General features: G+C 41.1%; 1 protein-coding gene across 1 annotated transcript; it reads right to left on the reverse strand.

Moving 5' to 3' along the window:
* Positions 1-1381: 1381 nt before the first annotated feature.
* Positions 1382-20261, reverse strand: LOC139939891 (uncharacterized). The gene is made up of 9 exons (XM_071936048.1): positions 19923-20261; positions 18490-18715; positions 16616-16758; positions 9564-15179; positions 9119-9266; positions 7871-7989; positions 7043-7174; positions 6784-6883; positions 1382-6576 (listed from the first exon to the last, which is right to left on the reverse strand). The coding sequence occupies exons 1-9, from the start codon at positions 20059-20061 to the stop codon at positions 2541-2543; spliced, it is 10659 nt and encodes a 3552-aa protein (XP_071792149.1). The 5' UTR covers positions 20062-20261; the 3' UTR covers positions 1382-2540.
* Positions 20262-20728: the final 467 nt, after the last annotated feature.

Below are 20728 nucleotides of genomic sequence, written 5' to 3' on the forward strand. Positions count from 1 at the left end.
GAAACACGACAACTGAAGAACTTAATTTTTTTATGAGTCAAATCTTTGCTTTGATTTTTTCTTAATGCCGAATCTGAACAACAAAAATAACCATTAAAGCGTGTTTAAATTAGTTTTAGCTTTTTAAACAAATACACAATTGTCGGTTAAAGTCTATGTATAGACAAAAGTAAAACTCTGGGACAAGGATGTTTGTTTGATCTTAAATGTTTTGAAACGCCTTTTGTAAATCTACGCCCGAATGTGAAACTACTAAAAGCTGGTTTATACGCGGACGCACGATGGTCGCAAGGGCGTTAGATAAACGCGTGACGCATTTTAAAGAGGAAGCCGACGCCTAAGCGACCAATAAAAAGGCTTTCCACCCCGCGCGGCCAAAACAAGCGTCTGCGTAAGTTTCGTGATCGGAGATGGGCACAAATTCTTAATTTTTTACAAGTAACCTGACCTGAGGTCAAGTTTAAATATCGATTTTTCTTCGTTATTATGTTGACTTTTTGATAACTTTTATATATGTTGTTAATTAGTATTACATTTTTAACAACATATGTCATTTTTATGGTCATAAACTATATTAAACTAAAGTAATGGACGAAACAAAATCTCCCCAACGTAAAACTCCATAAGGTTGGGACAACAATGGTCCCGGATGTTCAAATCAGCGCGAGACTTGCACAGTCTATTACACCGATGTGTGACGCCCAGTACACTCAGTACTTTCGCGAGTTCTGTGAAAGAAAATTCACAGTCACATTACTCAGGTTGGATTTTTAAACAACAACCTGTGCCATTCTAGAGCACAGGCCACCGAGATTGCCCTGTGGCTATAGAGGCACTTCAGGCAGTTCGAAACCTACCTACATGTTTTAGCAGCGGGTGTAACAAAATACATGTAGACCGAAGTTGCTTAACAATTGAGGCAAATTACCACAATGTATAGGCACATACAGCTGAATAAAAAATAAAAAATAAAAAAACAAAAAAACATTTTATAAAAACACTAATTGGCTAAGGCCTACAGTATAAATATTTTTGGATGTAATTTCTTTTGATAAAAATGATGAGACAAGTTCCACTTAAAAAAAAAAAAAAATGGAATTGTACAACACATTTTCTTGTATAGATTTGAGAAAGTTATAGCGCTGAGCTTTTATTTCTGTGTATTGTACGAAAATATCCACCGATGGTAAGCGATAGTCGCTTCAAAACATTACTGTCGGTAATTCATACCCATGTACACACAGTTGTGTGAGTTATTTTTTTGCATCGAGTTCAAAACATAGCTCTGCTTATCCTGTTAAAACTAAATAAACAAAAATCATGAGTGTTTTTATCCTGCCTACAGCCGCGGTGCGGTAAAGAAAATATCATGCAGAAGAAATGAAAATAATTTGTGGTTTTTATTGGCCCCAGTGCGATAAAGCGCCACAAATAAGAACCTGGTGTCAAATATTTTTGGTTGTAGATTAAGGGTGCTGGACGAAAAAAAAAATACCATCATCAATATAGGTGAAAATTTACCGTAAACTTGTTGCTAAATTTTTAAGTATAAATTGTAAGTATTTTAAAAAGATTCTATTACATGTGCTTGTTTTTGTTTTTTTTTGTTTTTTTTACGACATCAAAGATGCTCAATTTATTTATCAGTTTTAAAGGAATCAGCTTCCTGACACCTGCAATTAATTAATATTTTTACGTCGCTATTAAAGCATCGTTAATCATGTGGAATATATGAGATAATTTTGTAAATGTATTTTAATTGTACATTGTAGTTGACTGTACAAACCAATTGAAATGACACAATACAATTAATGTGAAAAACAATTTAATCAGGTTAGCATGCAGTTAGACGAAGTGTTTCTAAAATCTAAACTTTCGAAACTGAAATTTTCACAAAGTTGTAAGTTTAATGGTGTCCACCACCATATCGAAAACACAGCTTTAAAAATAAGCTTCAGAGGTCCTGTTTAAAGGCCAATGCTGTAACCCATAAATAATTTACTACAGGAGGCCCCTATATTGGTTAGACTTATTCAATAGAAGACCAAATTGATAAACGCCTATCTACGGGAAAATCCATTTAAGTCGTAACTTTTTGTTGTGCTTTTGCTGTTGAGAGTTACTGTTTACTGAAAAAAAAATCCCTATACCAAGAGAATAATATACTCGGACTATAACCAAGACAAATTCAAAAACAAAGCAAAAACGTAAAGTCTTTGACATGGTAAAAAATGTTAAATAATTGATTAAACCCCTATCCGTCACACAAGGCCTCTGTGTCATTATTTTGAGACTGGCATACGACGTAAGCGCACCACACTGTACTCGCAAGCATTGACTCCCAAAATGGCGGAACCTATTTGATTGTGATGATAACGTCAGGTTACCAGAGCTAAATTTGTTTTTGTTTTCATACGTAGTTGGTGCTTAGACATGTTTTGAGCTTATCTATTGGAATCTTTGCTAGATAAACTTTATATCACTTCGCAAATATTAGAACAAAGTACACTGAGTCTGGTTCAGATAGCCCGGAGTCCAAACTAGTTCTCTTGATCTGTGTTTCCTTCGCGAGCATCGTCAAACGGCAAGTCTTCGTCTTCCAAAGTCTCTTGTGAAGATACAGGGAAAACATGGCCCATACTTTCTTGTGGTGACACAAAAGACTCTGAGACATCACCTGAATCACGGCCAGTTGGTGAACCTGCACTTTCCAAAACGTGCCTAGATGTTAGCTCCAATGATTCCACTTGAGCATGCTCATCTACTTCGTCCGTCTTAGATGGTGTGGACAGTGTGTCTAAGATCTCGGAAGCCGTGTCTAAGATGTGAGAAAACCTGCCCACATAGCCAGAATAGCCAAACTTCGATGACCGTCTGTTCTGAGATGGAATCTCCTCCAAGGGACCCGATTCCTCTGCCTCATTTATTGGATCGACTTCAGGAACTCTTTGCCACTCATCTGTTTCCTCCTCGCGGATCTCTTGATCATCATATTGACCATTGGTGTTGGTAACATTCGGAGTATGATCGTCTATGGGACCTTCTTCTGCCTCATTTATTGGATCGACTTCAGGAACTCTTTGCCACTCATCTGTTTCCTCCTCGCGGATCTCTTGATCATCATATTGACCATTGGTGTTGGTAACATTCGGAGTATGATCGTCTATGGGACCTTCTTCTGCACTTAGGAACTCCAGTGGTTTCCAATCAGAAAGGTTATCTTGGCTCATAGAGGCCATCACGTCTGTGGTGGATGTAAAAGTAGGTGAGGACACAACCTCATCGATTTGCCTCTCGGAGTGCTTGGAGGATAACTTGCCAACCAGCAATGCGGATGACTTAATCCTAGTCTCTGTAGGAATGTTATCGTATTCTTGAAGTGGTTTCCATTGTTCATCGAGTGGCATGGTTACTTCTGCATTTGCGTCATCATCAAGATGAGAAGTGGTGGCTGCCGAAGCATCAACATCAAGTGAAAATCGAGATGTTTTACTGGAATTTTCACTGTGCGTCTCACTTACACCTCCAATTGCTGTGTGATAGGACGACGGGACAAGTAGATTCTTTTGGCTTATAAGTTGCGCAGGTTGCAGCTCTGTGAGACTTGCGAGTGAAGAAGCCTGTTCAGACCACACTCTTTGCATTTGATAAGCACTTCCATCAGTGTGGCCGTCCGTAACAGGGTTTGATATATTGGATGTTGTTTGTCTCGGAGAGGTCGCAGAAGGAGTGCCGCATAGACCCGCGGGTGATTGGCTTCTTGTCTGCATTACACTTTGGGAAATCTTGCTACTTTCACGCGAAGGAGAACTTCCCATTGAAGAAACTTTGGGAGCCATAACCTCTGTACTAATGGTGTGCAAAGATGGTTTAATCCCAGCAGATATGCTCAACCTCGGTTCGTCATTGGCGAAGTGCGAACTAATCCGTCGTGATGGGGTTCCGGGTCGATATGGTTTGCTTTCTTCATCAATTTCCTCTGGCGGGACAGCACGCAAATTCCCAGAGGAAGACTTGTAGATTTGTGGAGCCCGCAAGACTTGTGAGGAGGAGTATGACTCAGACCTTGAAACTGGAACAGGTGATGTTTGTCTTGGACTGGCACTATCATCCCAACCAGCCATGGATATGATAGAGCTAACGTGGGAACTCATCTTTCTTGGTGATCCGGGAAGGATCGTTCTGCTCTCCTTAAAATGCTCTTCTGGTACAACTGCACGTAGATGACCAGATGACGACTTGAGGATGAGTGGAGCACCTGCTGAATAATCGTGTATACTTCTCTCGTCATGATGCACAAACTCAGACCCTGGGATATCTCGATATTTTCCAGAACTTACTGATGAAACGCTTCCAACTATAACAGACGATGCAGACATCTTTGAGGGAGATTTCGAAGATTGGATGTCTTGAGCTGTTTCTGATTTACGGATGGAACCGAGAGATGATGCAGCCGAATGCAGACCAGACAAAGCACTAGCCTGTTTCCCGAGTGGGGAAGCAGGAGTTGCCGAACTAGTGACAGGAACCCATTCTTGTGAATCACTTCGTGTTTCTCGCACTACTTCATGCTGAATGAATCCTGTAGACTCTTTCGAAAACACTCTGGATGCCTGTGGAGAGACAGCTTCACTTCGAATCCACCTTGATTCAGACCCATGGATTGCACTTGCTGAGACAAAGGCTGGTGATGATCCTGTTGGAGATCGTCTGCTAAAATGGCTGTCATTCTCTGGCATGATGGCTCGAAGGTTCCCAGAAGACGACTTCATAATCAGTGGAGCCGCGTAAACCCTGGAAGTGGAAGCAGAACCAACACCGACAATGGAAAGGCTTTCTTTCGGAGTGTGTTGAGAGAGATTGGATTGAGAACGATGGCCTAAAGAATCTGTCGACAGTTTGGAAATTGATTTACGTTGAAGGGATCCGTATGTAGAAGGCAATCGGGGAACGTCATCATTTTGTCCAACTTTGGCAGAAATTTGGGATGTCTCAACACTGGATGCAGAATGCATGGAAAGAGCTTTTTGGGATGGTTGGGATGTAGAGTGCATGGAAAGAGCTTTTTTGGATGGCTGGGAATGTTCCAATGAATAATTAGTTGTCTGACCAGTTCTGTATTCAGAAGGCATTCGATGAGGCTCATTATAGATTTGATGACCCGTGGCTGACGTAATTGATGACTTTTCAACCGGTGCAGCATATCTCGAGGACGTCTTTAGAGGAAGTTGTACATTAGAGTGTGCAGAAACATGCGTGGTTGTAGCAGAAGTGGAAGCAGAACCAACACCGACAATGGAAAGGCTTTCTTTCGGAGTGTGTTGAGAGAGATTGGATTGAGAACGATGGCCTAAAGAATCTGTCGACAGTTTGGAAATTGATTTACGTTGAAGGGATCCGTATGTAGAAGGCAATCGGGGAACGTCATCATTTTGTCCAACTTTGGCAGAAATTTGGGATGTTTCAACACTGGATGTAGAATGCATGGAAAGAGCTTTTTGGGATGGTTGGGATGTAGAGTGCATGGAAAGAGCTTTTTTGGATGGCTGGGAATGTTCCAATGAATAATTAGTTGTCTGACCAGTTCTGTATTCAGAAGGCATTCGATGAGGCTCATTATAGATTTGATGACCCGTGGCTGACGTAATTGATGACTTTTCAACTGGTGCAGCATATCTCGAGGACGTCTTTAGAGGAAGTTGTACATTAGAGTGTGCAGAAACATGCGTGGTTGTAGCTTGTCGATGACTTGACTGCACTGACGTGGTGCTTGGTTTCTCATGAGGGTCAGATACAATGGAACCTACTGAGAGTCGAGGTTGGGACTTCCTTATTCCTTCATAATCATGTCGGCTGCTGTGGGAAACAAACTCGTCAGCATCAAACAGTGAACGTTTAGCTTTCGGTGTCGAGGTCTTAGAAGACGCCGAGATGCTTGATACTGAACCACCAGAGCGAGGCTTCCCTCCATCAAACGAAGTGCTGTGACTTGGGGTCAGGCGTGTGCCGCTCACAGATCGAGGCTTACTCTCTTGGTAGCTAGCCAACGAGAGGACATCTTCCGTGCTTGATTGACCTTGACTCGAGAGGGCAAAATGTGTGGAACGCTGCTGCTGAATTTTCTCAATATCTGGTGCTGGGGATGCGTGGAGAGAAATCGAATCTCCAGATGATTTCTTCTTGACCGGTGTCTTGAGAGAAGACTTCCTTTTTGTTAATGTTTGATCAGTAGATTCCTGTGTTTCGATACCTGGTTGGCTTTTCTTCAGACCAATCAAAGATAACTTCTTATGGGATGAGGCTTTGGCCTCTCTGTCGACTTTAGTGATTGGTTCTTCTGCTGGTTCCTCGACCGTTTCAATATCCAAAGTTGCATCAGCACTGCTTGCTTTCTTTCCCTTAAACATACTGTATGTGTTGGACGCCTTGAAATTCTTGAACTCCTCCCGTGAGATTTCTCTGCACAAGTCGATTTCTCCTTCTGTAAGTAAAGGCTTCTCACTTGGAATGGCTTCCATCTGAATCACCTCGAGAGGTGCATCGTCGGAGTTGGGCTTTTTCTTGTACTTCTTACGTCTGTGAAGATAACACATAAATTCTTTTACATCAAAATGCTGGCACCATTTAGAATAATAAATACTGAAAACAAAAATGTGAGAGCATCAAATGTCGTTAAAATATTCACGATGGTTCTACGAAGTAAAATTAAGAGGCTTTACACACCAAACACGCTAATCAAAGATAAGAGAAAACACATCGTCATATGGTGGGATTCATACTCACATTTCCTTATGTTTTCCAAACATGAAACCCGACAGTAAAATAATCACTACGAAGATGAGAAGAACACCACCAGAGGATACTTCGCCGACGAAAACGGGGGCTGATCAAACAAAAAAGATAAATACAGTAAAGAAAAATATAAAACAACTGTGAATAATGTCTCAATTCACACCATACTTTTGAATTAAACCATAACTGAAACAAACTTCATGGCAGATTTTTTTTTAAGAGGGCAGAATGAATGTTTTGGTGTACTCACAGACTTGTGCACATGTGTGTCCCTCGAAGCCAGTAGTGCAGCTACATTTGAATATCAACCCATGGTTGTATGAGGCATGTTCCTCGCAGGCCCCACCATTTTGACACGGATGTGATGCACATGTAATCACACCTTGAGTCGTAGAAAGAGATGGGACGCATCGTTACCCAATGAAACAGTTGACTTTTCAACTGATTTTTTTCTTTATTGTCTGAACAATACAAAATCAAACAATGTTACAATTTCAGTAGACCGATCCACTAAGCTCCACCCAATTGCGTATTGACAAATCACAACGCAACGAAGGTCCGACAAACAAGGTCCGACATGCGTGCCCAGAGTTGTGCAGAAAGGCATTGGAGAGCCCGCTTGTTCTTGCTCACACTGGATCGGTCTATTGAATAAGGCGGCAAAACAATGCATGCAACAAATTGACACACATGATAAGCCGACACAAACAACATATGGGTTGACTTAACAAATAATATTTGTGGTTCGGTTAAAGTGGAAATGGCGTTATAGCTGTTTTCTGGAATTTGGAAAGTTATTGGTCACTTAATGCTGAATTCGGTTCCACCATACAAGCAATTGAGTCAATCCAAATTGTACCAATAAAAGTAACACCCGTATTAGGCTGCAGTACGCCTACTTGTGGCTCTCATTTGGCATGAACATCAAGTAAATGTTTTCTGAAATTTCATAGCGAGTGCCTAATTGTTTATTGAACAATGGAGTTAGAAAAGCTATGCTGTTAAACTGTCCTAAACTTTTGTAAATCATTCTCGTTTCTAAGTGTATTATCAATTTATAAAGGTCGACTTATCCAACCTATTTTAGCATCTGATGTTTCGGACGAGTCGTCCTTCATGATGACAACGCAGTGGTAAGTCCCCGCATCTGCCTCCTGAACACCACGCACAATCAGAATGTCGCCCGTCATCTTGAACCTGGCAGAAACGAAGATCAATTTTAGTTTTCTTTAATGATGTAAATTTAAAATACAATTAAATACACACATCCATAACCACTTGACAACCGAGTCGACCCCAGGGCAGGCAAGATGCCAGTTCACTCGGCAGCAGACGACCTGTATTGCGGACACCCATTCAAAACCCCAAAGCGTATCACTATCCCTATAACCACAGGATAACTATGGCAAGTAAAATGTATGATGGTCATGGAAAACATACCTCCACTATTAGTTTCAATGCATTTATTTATTACAAATGCAATATTTCTTTATTCTAGGTTGTACACGGGTAAATGGGTTTTAAATTATTCCATTTATCAAGAGAGCGTCCTCTTTTGACAAGAATATTATTTTCGCGCACTTCCGTCACTGTCATAGTGAAGTTCAATGAGAACCTTACCATTCACTATATCCTCGTCTCTTACAGAAATAAAATGTCACTCTTCAAAGAGAATTAAACCGGTGAAGCCTCTTTCATTATAAGACTCCAAGAATAGGAGAGGGTCAAAAACTTTTTGACAAGTTGGTACATTTTTTGTAATTGCAAAAAAAAAGCCTAAATATTTTAAGGTAACTTATCTGAAAATGTTCATAGACACAAAATTTGCTCAAAGCAATGACAAATTGTGTATACTTTTTGGAATAGTACAATACAGTACATAAAGGTCCCCTAGTGGGGTTTGGTAAACTTAACAACATAGGCCTACAATGTTTATACAATTATGTCTCCAATCATAATTTGTTATGCGCTGTTATATTTTTTAAGTTTCATAAAAATATGTTCAGATGCGCATTACAACAGTAAAAATTACAGGTAACCATTCATTCATCCAACTTCTCAGTTGAAATGAGATTCACATAGTATTTCCATACTTTGATGAAAAATAAAGACAAATACATGCAATGATTGAGAAGAGATAAAAAATATAAAAAAAACAAAAAAAAACCAAGTACACAATATAGGCCTACTGAACGATCTCCTGCTCATTATCCCCTTTGCTTTTGACGAATCAAAAGTATCTTTTAGAAACGTACTTGGTACCTGGGGCTAAAGCATGTCGTTATGAAATAAAAACAAAAAGATTAAAATGTAAATGGTATCTTACTTTTTGCTGATGGCCGTGGACTCTTTGGTTATCTTTTCTCCTGTTGGACTCATCCAGTAGATCTCCTTTGGTGTTTGTGTCCTGTCGTAATGGCATTCCACCTCCGTGCTATGTCCTTCGTCCTGAACCACCTCCTCCTGCTTCTCCTCTGTACATTTGACGAAGCAAGAACGTCTTTTATAAACTGTTATTTTGATACCTTGGACCAAAGTATGTTGTTATAAATTGAAAGTTCTGTGGCCCCGTAACTGTTTGTTATTTACTAGCAATAATAATAATAATAAGCATTTGAATGCGCGCTATCCATCTTGATGCTCATGGCGTGCAGTGAAACTTGCAACAAAAAGGGAAAAGTTATGCAGTCCTCATTAGGTAAGTCAAGAGGGAAGTTTTGAACAAAACTAGTTGGGGAGAAATTTATACCACTCCAGGAACATTGTCTTACCCTCTAAGCAAGCGTCTACAACACATTCATCAAAGGCTTTGTTTCTTCCAACACAAGGCTCTTTGCTCTGTGCCAGCACACAAGCTCTTTGGCGGGTGACCAAACCTCGTCCACAGCTAACCGAGCACGGAGCCCAGTCTCCCCAAGAAGACCAGACAGACGACACGAGAATCTGATTTATTGGCAGTTGTTGGACACCATTATCCAGGTTCTGTCGTCTTTTTCGTCTGTAAGCGGCGGGTAAAATCTGACGCATAAACCGGGAAGGATGGGGTTTATCAGCCGATCGATGCACAGGACGTCCCATAAAAGATTCATCATCGCCATTCCTTTGGAAGTCATTAATATTGTCCAAAGGGGACATCTCATTTTCATCCCGAGCTTCCAACATGCGTCCTCCATAATTTCTGAATGAGTAATTCTTAACTTTGTCAATTGGTAGACCAGCGGCTTCCTTATGTATGCTCACTTGATAACCATCGTTCCCATCTATGTGAACGTTGATGTCTGATGCTCCAGAAGGGTCATGTTGATTTTGTGTATCTGTTGAGCCCTGCTTTACTGAGGTCACGTTAAACCGGACGCCATCTACTTCAACGGTACTATCACCAACACTGATACCACTGTTCCCGTGTTGAACCAACTTTAGGTGACCACCATTAGCGTTTGTTAACAGTGGTTTCCCGCCCTTTCCAGTAGCTTTTCTGTACCTGAGAAGGTCCAATATCTGGGATAGAAAATCCACATTAGCTGCTTTAATGTTTCCAGTGATTGATACATTGATCGTTTTGTGACCCTTCTGTTGGATGTTGCCGTTAAAGGACGAGTTGGTCTCGGCCTCATCTACAAGGACGTGAAGTTCAGCGAGAGACTCCAACTTGGCCGTAGCTGCCAGGCTCCCAGGTTTAGTTGGGAATGGATTCTTGTAGAAATCTAACCACTCGGAACCGAATTCGCTGCTTCTATTTATTGATTCTGGTGTCGGTGAGATTTTACTGTCTGGTGAAATGTTGATTTGATCTAAGACTTCATCCATTGCTTCATCTATTTCATCAACAATATTGACAGTTTGTGCAGTTGTTGTGTACAGTGGTGTTTTCATGAAAGGACCACTCAGATCGTAATCGAAGGCAGTGTCTATGCGTGAGTGTTCATTTGAAAAAGACGGAATGGGTCGATTCTCATCCACATGATTTGATGCTTGATGCTCCTGAGAGCTTGGAGGCTTATGGTACTGGTCAGCAATATCGTCAACAACAGGAAATATATTGAAGTCACTCGGTTCTCGGTGTTCAAGCGGTTCATATTCGGTCACGACCTCTGGGATTGGAGTCGGCGAGGTGGTTTGTATCAGAAGCAGATCCTTCCTCAATGCAACGCCATCCTCAGGTGTAATAATTGTCATGATCTCAGTTTTCACTTTTTGGTCCACGGGCATCATTTTATCAGGAGATAGCTCTTGATAATCTCTGTTAGTGTCGCTGATCAGGATATCTTGTAATTCTATATTCATGTATGTTGTGGGCACTACTTCAGGCTCAGGGGTCACAATGGACAAATTAATAATGGTCTCTACTGCATCGAGTTGGTCTTCTACAGTCTCAGTGATGGCAAGCTTTTGTGTAGTGGGATGCACTACCATGATATCCTTCCTCAAAGCAACCCCAGGCTCAGGGGTCACAATGGTCATAATGTCGGTCTTTACCGCATTGAGCTGGTCTTCTTCATTCTCAGTGACTTGTGTAGTGGGATAAACAACAACTGTATCATTTCTTAAAGCAACTCCAGGTTCAGGGGTCACAATGGTCATGATATCAGTCTTTACAGCATTGAGCTGGTCTTCTCCATTCTTAGTGTTGAAGATATCTTGTGTGGTGGGATACACAACGACTACATCCTTCCTCAAAGCAACTCCAGGCTCAGGGGTCACAATGGTCATAATGTCGGTCTTTACTGCATCGAGTTGGTCCTCTTCATTCTCAATGTTAAGTTTATCTTGTGTAGTAGGATACCCACGGACTACATCCTTCCTCAAAGCTACTCCAGGCTCAGGGGTCACAATGGTCATAATGTCGGTCTTTACTGCATCGAGTTGGTCCTCTTCATTCTCAATGTTAAGTTTATCTTGTGTAGTAGGATACACACGGACTACATCCTTCCTCAAAGCTACTCCAGGCTCAGGGGTCACAATGGTCATAATGTCGGTCTTTACTGCATCGAGTTGGTCCTCTTCATTCTCAATGTTAAGTTTATCTTGTGTAGTAGGATACACACGGACTACATCCTTCCTCAAAGCTACTCCAGGCTCAGGGGTCACAATGGTCATAATGTCTGTCTTTACTGCGTTGAGTTGGTCCTCTTCATTCTCAATGTTAAAGCTATCTTGTGTAGTAGGATACACAACGACTACATCCTTCCTCAAAGCAACTCCAGGCTTAGGGGTCACAATGGTCATAATGTCGGTCTTTACTGCATCGAGTTGGTCCTCTTCATTCTCAATGTTAAGTTTATCTTGTGTAGTAGGATACACAACGACTACATCCTTCCTCAAAGCAACTCCAGGCTCAGGGGTCACAATGGTCATAATGTCGGTCTTTACTGCATCGAGTTGGTCCTCTTCATTCTCAATGTTCAGTTTATCTTGTGTAGTAGGATACACAACGACTACATCCTTCCTCAAAGCTACTCCAGGCTCAGGGGTCACAATGGTCATAATGTCGGTCTTTACTGCATCGAGTTGGTCCTCTTCATTCTCAATGTTCAGTTTATCTTGTGTAGTAGGATACACAACGACTACATCCTTCCTTAAAGCTACTCCAAGCTCAGGGGTCAAAATGGTCATAATATCTGTTTTAAGGACTGGGCTCTGTGCAGTTTGGTGTACAATCGAAACATCCTTTCTCATGAGAACACCAGGCTCAGGGTTTAGAATTGTCATAACCTTTGTCTGAACGTTAGTATCTGCACTTATTTCAATCTCGTCACTTTCCTGCGAACTTTTATGGCCTATTGATCCCGTCCGGTTTGTTCCATGGCTTTTCACCATACTGTCCAGTTGGTTTTCATCGTCTAGTCCAAATTCATTCCATATGCCCCAGAATTCTTGTTCCAACTTTTCAGCGGGAAGGACACTTTTAAGGTGCCTCTGGTTTCCACTTGCCATCATTACATTGTCCTTGCTAGTTCCGGAGGGAATATCTTCAGATTTATCTTCAACTTTACTTGGGTATCCAACGATGGACCTGATTGGTCTCAGTCGAGCCGAGTTCCCCACGTGGCCAGCAGGTTGTGTTGTATCATTGGAGTTGCTTTCCTTCAGTTTTTCATTCAAAACTTTTAAATTGCCGACCGCCGCTAACATTTTCTTCATGTGATTTCTCTTGGACGTTGATTGCTTTCTAAAGTCATCGAAACTCTTTGACAGGTGCTTGGAACTCTTTTCTAGAAGAACACTGGACATATTTGCAAGTTTTGCAATTGATGTCCCGTCTATACCTGTCTCTTCCCCTGTCGTGTGAGCATCGTGTGTACTGACGAGTGCCTGTGTGAGTTGGGTAACTGTGGACCTGGTGTCTTGAACAGTGGTTGTCTCAGTGGTCGTCTCGATAACTTCAGTTTGTGTTCTAGTTGGATCCCTCGACAGAATGTCCAAGATCTTTGAGATATTTGTACGTATACTGTCAAGTTCAGGCAACAGGGACTCTTTATCATGGTCAACTTTAGTCTGAGGTGGTGCTTTTGAGGTTATTGCTTGATGGTCAGCCGTCTCATTATTTGCTTCATTACCACCTGCAGCGTTACGATGATACGGTTTGACATCACTTGATGTATCGTCCATGTTCTTTTCAGTTTTAAACACTGTGGCTTCTTCGTTGGGGATATAGTCTTCCAACTTTGGTTTCCGATCTTCAAGGTGACCAGGTCGCAGATACCCATTATGTGGAGATTGCCTTGGGATGCCACGCTTGTCACCGACTCCCACATCAGCATCATCTTGGACAGGTAGGTCAGCAGTAATATCGTTGGAAACTGGTCTTTTAGACACTGTGGCTTCTTTGTTGGTGATATAGTCTTCCAACTTTGGTTTCCGATGTTCAAGCTGACCAGGTTGCAGATACTCGTTATGTGGGGGTTGCCTTGGGATGCCAGGCTCGTCACCGACTCCCACATCAGCGTCATCTTGGACAGGTGGGTCAGCAGCAATACCGTTGTAGACTGGTCTTTTAAACACTGTGGCTTCTTTGTTGGTGATATAGTCTTCCAACTTTGGTTTCCGATGTTCAAGCTGACCAGGTTGCAGATACTCATTATGTGGAGATTGCCTTGGGATGCCACGCTTGTCACCGACTCCCACGTCAGCGTCATCTTGGACAGGTTGGTCCGCAGCAATATCGTTGGAAACTGGTCTTTTAAACACTGTGGCTTTTTCTTTGGTGATATAGTCTTCCAACTTTGGTTTCCGATGTTCAAGCTGACCAGGTTGCAGATACCCATTATGTGGAGATTGCCTTGGGGTGCCACGCTTGTCACTGACTCCCACGTCAGCGTCATCTTGGACAGGTGGGGCAGCAGCAATACCGTTGTAGACTGGTCTTTTAAACACTGAGGCTTCTTCGTTGGTGATATAGTCTTCCAACTTTGGTTTCCGATGTTCAAGCTGACCAGGTTGCAGATACTCGTTATGTGGGGGTTGCCTTGGGATGCCAGGCTCGTCACCGACTCCCACATCAGCGTCATCTTGGACAGGTGGGTCAGCAGCAGTACCGTTGTAGACTGGTCTTTTAAACACTGAGGCTTCTTCGTTGGTGATATAGTCTTCCAACTTTGGTTTCCGATCTTCAAGGTGACCAGGTCGCAGATACCCATTATGTGGAGATTGCCTTGGGATGCCACGCGTGTCACCGACTCCCACGTCATTGTTATCTTGGACAGGTTGGTCAGCAGCAATATCGTTGTAAATTGGTCTTTTAAACACTGAGGCTTCTTCGTTGGTGATATAGTCTTCCAACTTTGGTTTCCGATCTTCAAGGTGAACAGGTTGCAGATACTCGTTATGTGGGGGTTGCCTTTGGAGGCCACGCGTGTCACCGACTCCCACGTCATTGTCATCTTGGACAGGTTGGTCAACAGCAATATTGTTGGAAACTGGTCTTTGAAACACTGTGGCTTCTTCATCGCTGATAAAGTCTTCCAACTTTGGTTTCTGATGTTCAAGCTGACCAGGTTGCAGATACTCATTATGTGGAGATTGCCTTGGGAGGCCGCGCGTGTCACTGACTCCTGCGTCATTGTCTCGAAAAGGTTGGTCAGCGGCAATATCAATAAACACATTGCCTAATAATGGAAACTCTTCAATGATGGGGACAGTCCTGCTCTTCCAAAATGGACGACGAAGAAATGGCTTCCTGTGGTCTTTAGGAATAATGTCTTTGGCTGAATGAAGTCTTTTCCTCGCTCTTTTTAGGGCTTCTCCAAAGTTGTCCCTGTGTACTTCTCCACTGAAAGGTTTGTGGTGCGTTTGGTGTACACTGACCAGGGTGGGAAGCACATTCTGGGGGACACCTGTAGTTGCAGCTGTGTTTGTAATGGTCTTTGGAGCTGATTTTACATCAGGATCTGTCAAGGAGGAAGGAGGAATAAGTTAAATGAAGGTAATCATATCGTTTTTGCCCAATTACATTAAATTCAACTCAATACTAATTTGTCTACATAATGCTCAACAAAGTTAGACAAGAACAGATGAGGCATAGTTGAAAGGAACATCAGGAATATTTAATAAACAAATCCAATTAGGGGGCACCTTGTTTAGTTAAGGGAAGGTTGTTGAAATAGCAATAAGAAGCAAATCTTAAATAGACGACAAGACAAAACTGCTATGGAAAACGTCTGTACTTATAAACTATATAAAGGCCTGGGGTGCGTTCTACTGGCGCAAACGACTCGCAACTGTTCGCGCAAACGTTTTTTATCTTTTGAACGATTGGTGCGTATACGCGATGTCAATATGGCGGCGCCATAGATATAGAATAGAATAACTAAGAAATAATACCGTATGCTTGTCCGCCATTTTAAAAACCACTCGCCAACACCTCAGAAGTATGTTCGCCTTAAAGGAACACGTTGCCTTGGATCGGACGAGTTGGTCAAAACAAAAGCGTTTGTAACCGTTTTTTATATAATGCATATGGTTGGAAAGATGTTTTAAAAGTAGAATACAATGATCCACACAAGTTTGCCTCGAAATTGCGTGGTTTTCCTTCTACTGTGCGAACTAACACGGTCGGCCATTTATGGGAGTCAAAATTTTGACCCCCATAAATGGCCGACGTGTTAGTCGACGAGGTAAAAGGAAAACCACGCAATTTCGAGGCATGTTTGTGTGGATCATTGTATTCTACTCTTGCAACATCTTTCTACCCATATGCATTTTATAAAAAACGGTTACAAACGCTTTTCAAAGACCAACTCGACCGATCCAAGGCAATGTGTTCCTTTAAGTTGCCAACGTTCGCCAACGGTGGCGGCGAACAACTCGTTCCACTTGAAATTGTTGGCGAACGTGCGCAACTGTTGGCAACGTTTGCGCGATTGGAACGCACCCCAGGTCCCACTGCAGCGATAACGAGAACGATAGCGACACAAAGAGAACGCACTCCATTGATTGAGTGAGCGTGTGCGTATTCTGCGTGGAGCAATTCGACCAATAGAATGCGTTCTCTTTGCGTCGTGATCGTTATCGTTTTCGTTATCAGTGGGACCGGTTCTTAACTATCCTGCTTGTAAACATATTTACAAAAGAGGGCATGAATAAAAGGACATCTTCTTTTTACAGAAACGCCAGCAAATTAGGGGTTCGTTGTTGTTGCTTGTATAAGTTATTTTTTCTTCATTTCTGAATGTCTGACAGAGTTAGAAACAAGACAGGCACACATAAGACATCCAAGCCTCCGCCAATATGTTCACGCCTACAGTATTTTATGTGCAACATTGATTGACTGAAAAGACACGTATAACTGACTGGAACTGTTTGCTTCGAAGATTGCGTCACTAACCATTGTTTGAGCTAACTTCTTCCAGCACAATATCCTCTGACGATGTTTCATCTTGGCCAACATAGCTGACTGCAACTCGGAAATTGAACAGTTTCTGGTGTGGTTTGGTTCGCCTAATCATGACGTTACATACTTGCTCGTTTCTAAATAGAAAGATCGTGATGGGCGCAAACAGAGTTGAGTAATTTAATGGCAAGAAACAAACCAGCAAGAATAACCACTAATTGATCAATCAAATTGAGATGAAAGATCAATAAATGGTAGTCATTGAATTTATAAAAACATTAAAAAAACACAATTGTTTAAAGCCATTTTACACTTTCGGTACAGAATTTTTTTTTAAAGTTCACAGATTTACAAATAATTTACAGAAGGTAATGGTGAAAGACTTATCTTGAAATATTATTCAATGAAATGCTTTACTTTTTGAGAAAACATTAAAACAATATCAATTCTCGATAGCGAGAATAACGATTTATTTTAAACACATGTCATGACACGGCAAAACGTGCAGAAACAAGGGTGGGTTTTCCCATTATTTTCTTCCGACTCCGATGACCGATTGAGCCTAAATTTTCACAGGTTTTTTATTTTAGATATACGTTGTGGTACACGAAGGGTGGGCCTCAGACAATACTGTTTACCGAAAGTTTTAAATGGCTTTAACCGATGATGTGGCATTTTTTTAGCATTAGAGTTTCATTTCAAATACAGTTTTGTTTGTGGTTTTTTAGTCGATTAAATTTGTTTCACAGAGGGCAAAATAATTGAGGTCAGGTATATAAACGAAAATTTGAAACTGATAATAAGTTTACAATGTTGGTACCAATTGTAAAAGAATATGATCTTCCAGTTTAGCATTTCAATTTTTTCGTCTGGTAATTGACCAATAAATTGTCTAATTATTTTAAGAATACTATTTCCTTGTATGGTTACTAGTCAAAATTCCATGTCAAATGTTTCTTGTGATAGGTATTTCTCCCTTCTGCCTATGGGTCATTCAATGTCAGACCATCCAGGTGTCAGACCAACACACTTTTTACCTCAGTATTCAAATTTTAATAAAAATAGCTGTGCTTGAAGGTCCTAATGAGCAATGAATGCACACAAATTTTTAGCCTGATCCGACGTACCTTGTGGTCAGGGCAGAAACCACTAACATCTGACATTTAAAATACCACCTTTGGGGTAAAATATCATAACCATGACGTAAATTTTCATCACATATATTATATGCAAAATGTGTATTAACATGAAAATTGCATGCTCAAATCAATCCTTTTATCAATTTTTCCCCTGAAATGTAGGTCATTGTGAAATTTAATGTTATCGTGATCTTTGAATTAATGTTTCATTCCAAAAATCAACAAAATAAAAATCACGTTGATAGAGCATGTCAAACCAAGAAGAAACAACTTGGCTCTTTGAAATCTACATATTTATGACTATGTTTGTATAAGTCACCGTGATCGTTAATATGTTAATATATGTAATCGTGACCTTTGACCCAATTTTCGAAATAATGCATCATTCCAAAAAACAATGAAATGAAAATCAGTATAGATACAGCATCCTCTATAACTATCAGCATCCACTAAGAAACTGGGCAATTCCTAATTTAAAACTTACAAAAAATTCTTGCAATATCTCAACAAAAGTGACTACCTTTTGAAATCACCGGTTAGGCCTATTGTAAAGGACTAAAACAATCAAACAGTAAACAAAATCCTCATCACCACTATCAATAAGGGAAGGTTACCGCGTAGGCTTGAATTCCCAAAACATACAATGTGGGAGATTGCAAATGCATAGCTTTGGTGATTTGATTTCACTCGAGTAAATTCCTCGATAGTTGGGTTCTAAAACAAACTTACCGACAATCATTCAGTCGTTGCGTTCGAGTATATTCCACTTTTCCTGCTCTCGTCTGCACCTGGAACCATTCTATCAGTACTGAAGGCTGTGGTCGTTCCTCACCATCAACACCTCGTGCCAGAACGTCTATTTCAAACTGGAAGTGGTCCTCCAATGGGGAAATGGTGGCATATCCGTCAGAAGGGTGTGTTATTTTCAAGCACGGTGCCCGCTCCGTCACAAGATCTGCATCGTCAACAAAAAAGCTTACATTGAAAAGACAATCAAAGTTACGTCCAGTAAACAAAAAGGGTCGGGGGGGTCGTTACATTACACCAACTGACCAAACTCCTGCCCATAATTATGTAAAGATGCTATGTCACAGATTTTTTGCCCCAAACATTAAAAAATAGATTTTTTTGGTGAATTGTATTTCAAAGAGTATCACCCGCTCTAACGAAAAAAAGTTTAACTTTTACTTTCAACGGTCAGGAACCATGGCAAAAATTTAAGACGTTTCTTATAAAACACATAAGAATTGGTCACGTGATATATTGTCGGATCCCGACAAAAACTAATTTTGAGCACTTTATTTCACTGCTACTATTACTAATAATTGACAGACTTTTTCGAGCAATGGGCTTGCAACTCTCTCGACCCCCATCAAAATGCCAAAATCAAAATTTTGGGGTCAAATTGGCCAACAATCTGACATGGCATCTTTAAGATTTGCAACGATAACAAAAAACCGGGGAGGGGATCAGCTCAATAGGGCCTACGCAAGATTCTACCCATAGGGACCTATAGCCTATATAAAATACAATATTAGAAATTTGCAGATGTTGCACAATGAAATTGAAATCGTTTAGTACACAATTTGCGTTTTTCTCCGCATTTGTTTTTTGTTTGTTTTTGAAAATATATCCGTTGAAAACGGCTGTTGCTGCACGGCCGCCGTAACCGGAAGGGCAGACGGGAGCCTTGCCCCACACGTTTCTGATAAAATATACAGTGTGTTCGAGTTCCGGTTGTGGCAGAGGCGGGACGAATCTGTGTGTTGTCAAGTTGTGATGGTTGTGCAGTGTAACGCAATGAGCACGTAAATAAAATAATGACTTCGAGAAGGTTCCGGTTTGATTTGCAGCATTGCCCCACAGGCACAGCACCTTGTAAATCATTACACATTGGAAATATTGTAAGCCCAAGTCTACTTGTATAATATAAAATAAATATAGGCCTAGACCTTTTTTGCCTACAATATAAGGCCTACAAACGGGTTGACTGTTTGGCAAGGGGCGTTTGCCCTCATTTTCCCGTAGGCCCTATCGGTAAGTCGCAGACTCTTTTCAATCGGATATATATTTTCCCCAACAAATAACAATTGAAACTACAAAAATGCATAAACAAAATCAGAAAATGAAATTCCACGATAAATCTATAAACGGTTACTTACCACCAGGTAACTTTGTTCCAATATGCTGTCCAGCGAAACAGTGCCAGCCATATCCCAAATCTCCGTGTTTTCGTTTCCCGTGTTTTGCGCTCGCAATAATTACACTAACAACCAATAGGATTATGCCTTTCAGAATCATTTTGGGGAAAATACTTACTAAGACTTTGATCTAAACCACATTTTGAAATGCGCAAGTTATCGTCAAATCACTTTGAAGATTTTAGGTTTAAATTACTTTTTTTATCAGTCTAAATCGGTCCAAATTAATAATAAAATGTAAATAATTTCAACGTGTACACGTCAAAAATTTGTAGGAAACGCTTTACTTCGAAAAATGCGGGCGCCTTTTGAACGCAGAGAGTTACATTTACAAACATCACGCGATTGAACGCAGAGAGTTACATTTACAAACATCACGCGAACGCACAGTACAAATATTACGCGAACGCACAGCAGAGCTTCAAAACCGTTGAATTAAGTTTTAACGCGTAATCAACGCGCACGAAACTGCCAGTTCCTTCCACTTATGAATGCTCCACCACGTGGTCTAGTGCGCGGTGTGGAGCAAACGCACATCCCATGCGCGCAGTGCTGCACACATTCGTCCTATTTTTTTTTTAAACTGAGCCAAGACGTAGACTTGATTCAAGTCCCGTTCTGGTGCGAGAGGTCCCCAACCAAATCCACCTTCAAAATGGTCCCGAATGGTCTCTGTCCCCCGCGGCACAGGCTTGGTGTGTTTTCTGATGTTTATTAGGCTGACAATAAAAGGACTCTCACCCACGGGATTGGGCCTTGGATCAAGT

Source organism: Asterias amurensis, chromosome 7, assembly GCF_032118995.1.
Source record: "Asterias amurensis chromosome 7, ASM3211899v1".
Classification (NCBI taxonomy): Eukaryota; Metazoa; Echinodermata; class Asteroidea; order Forcipulatida; family Asteriidae; genus Asterias; species Asterias amurensis.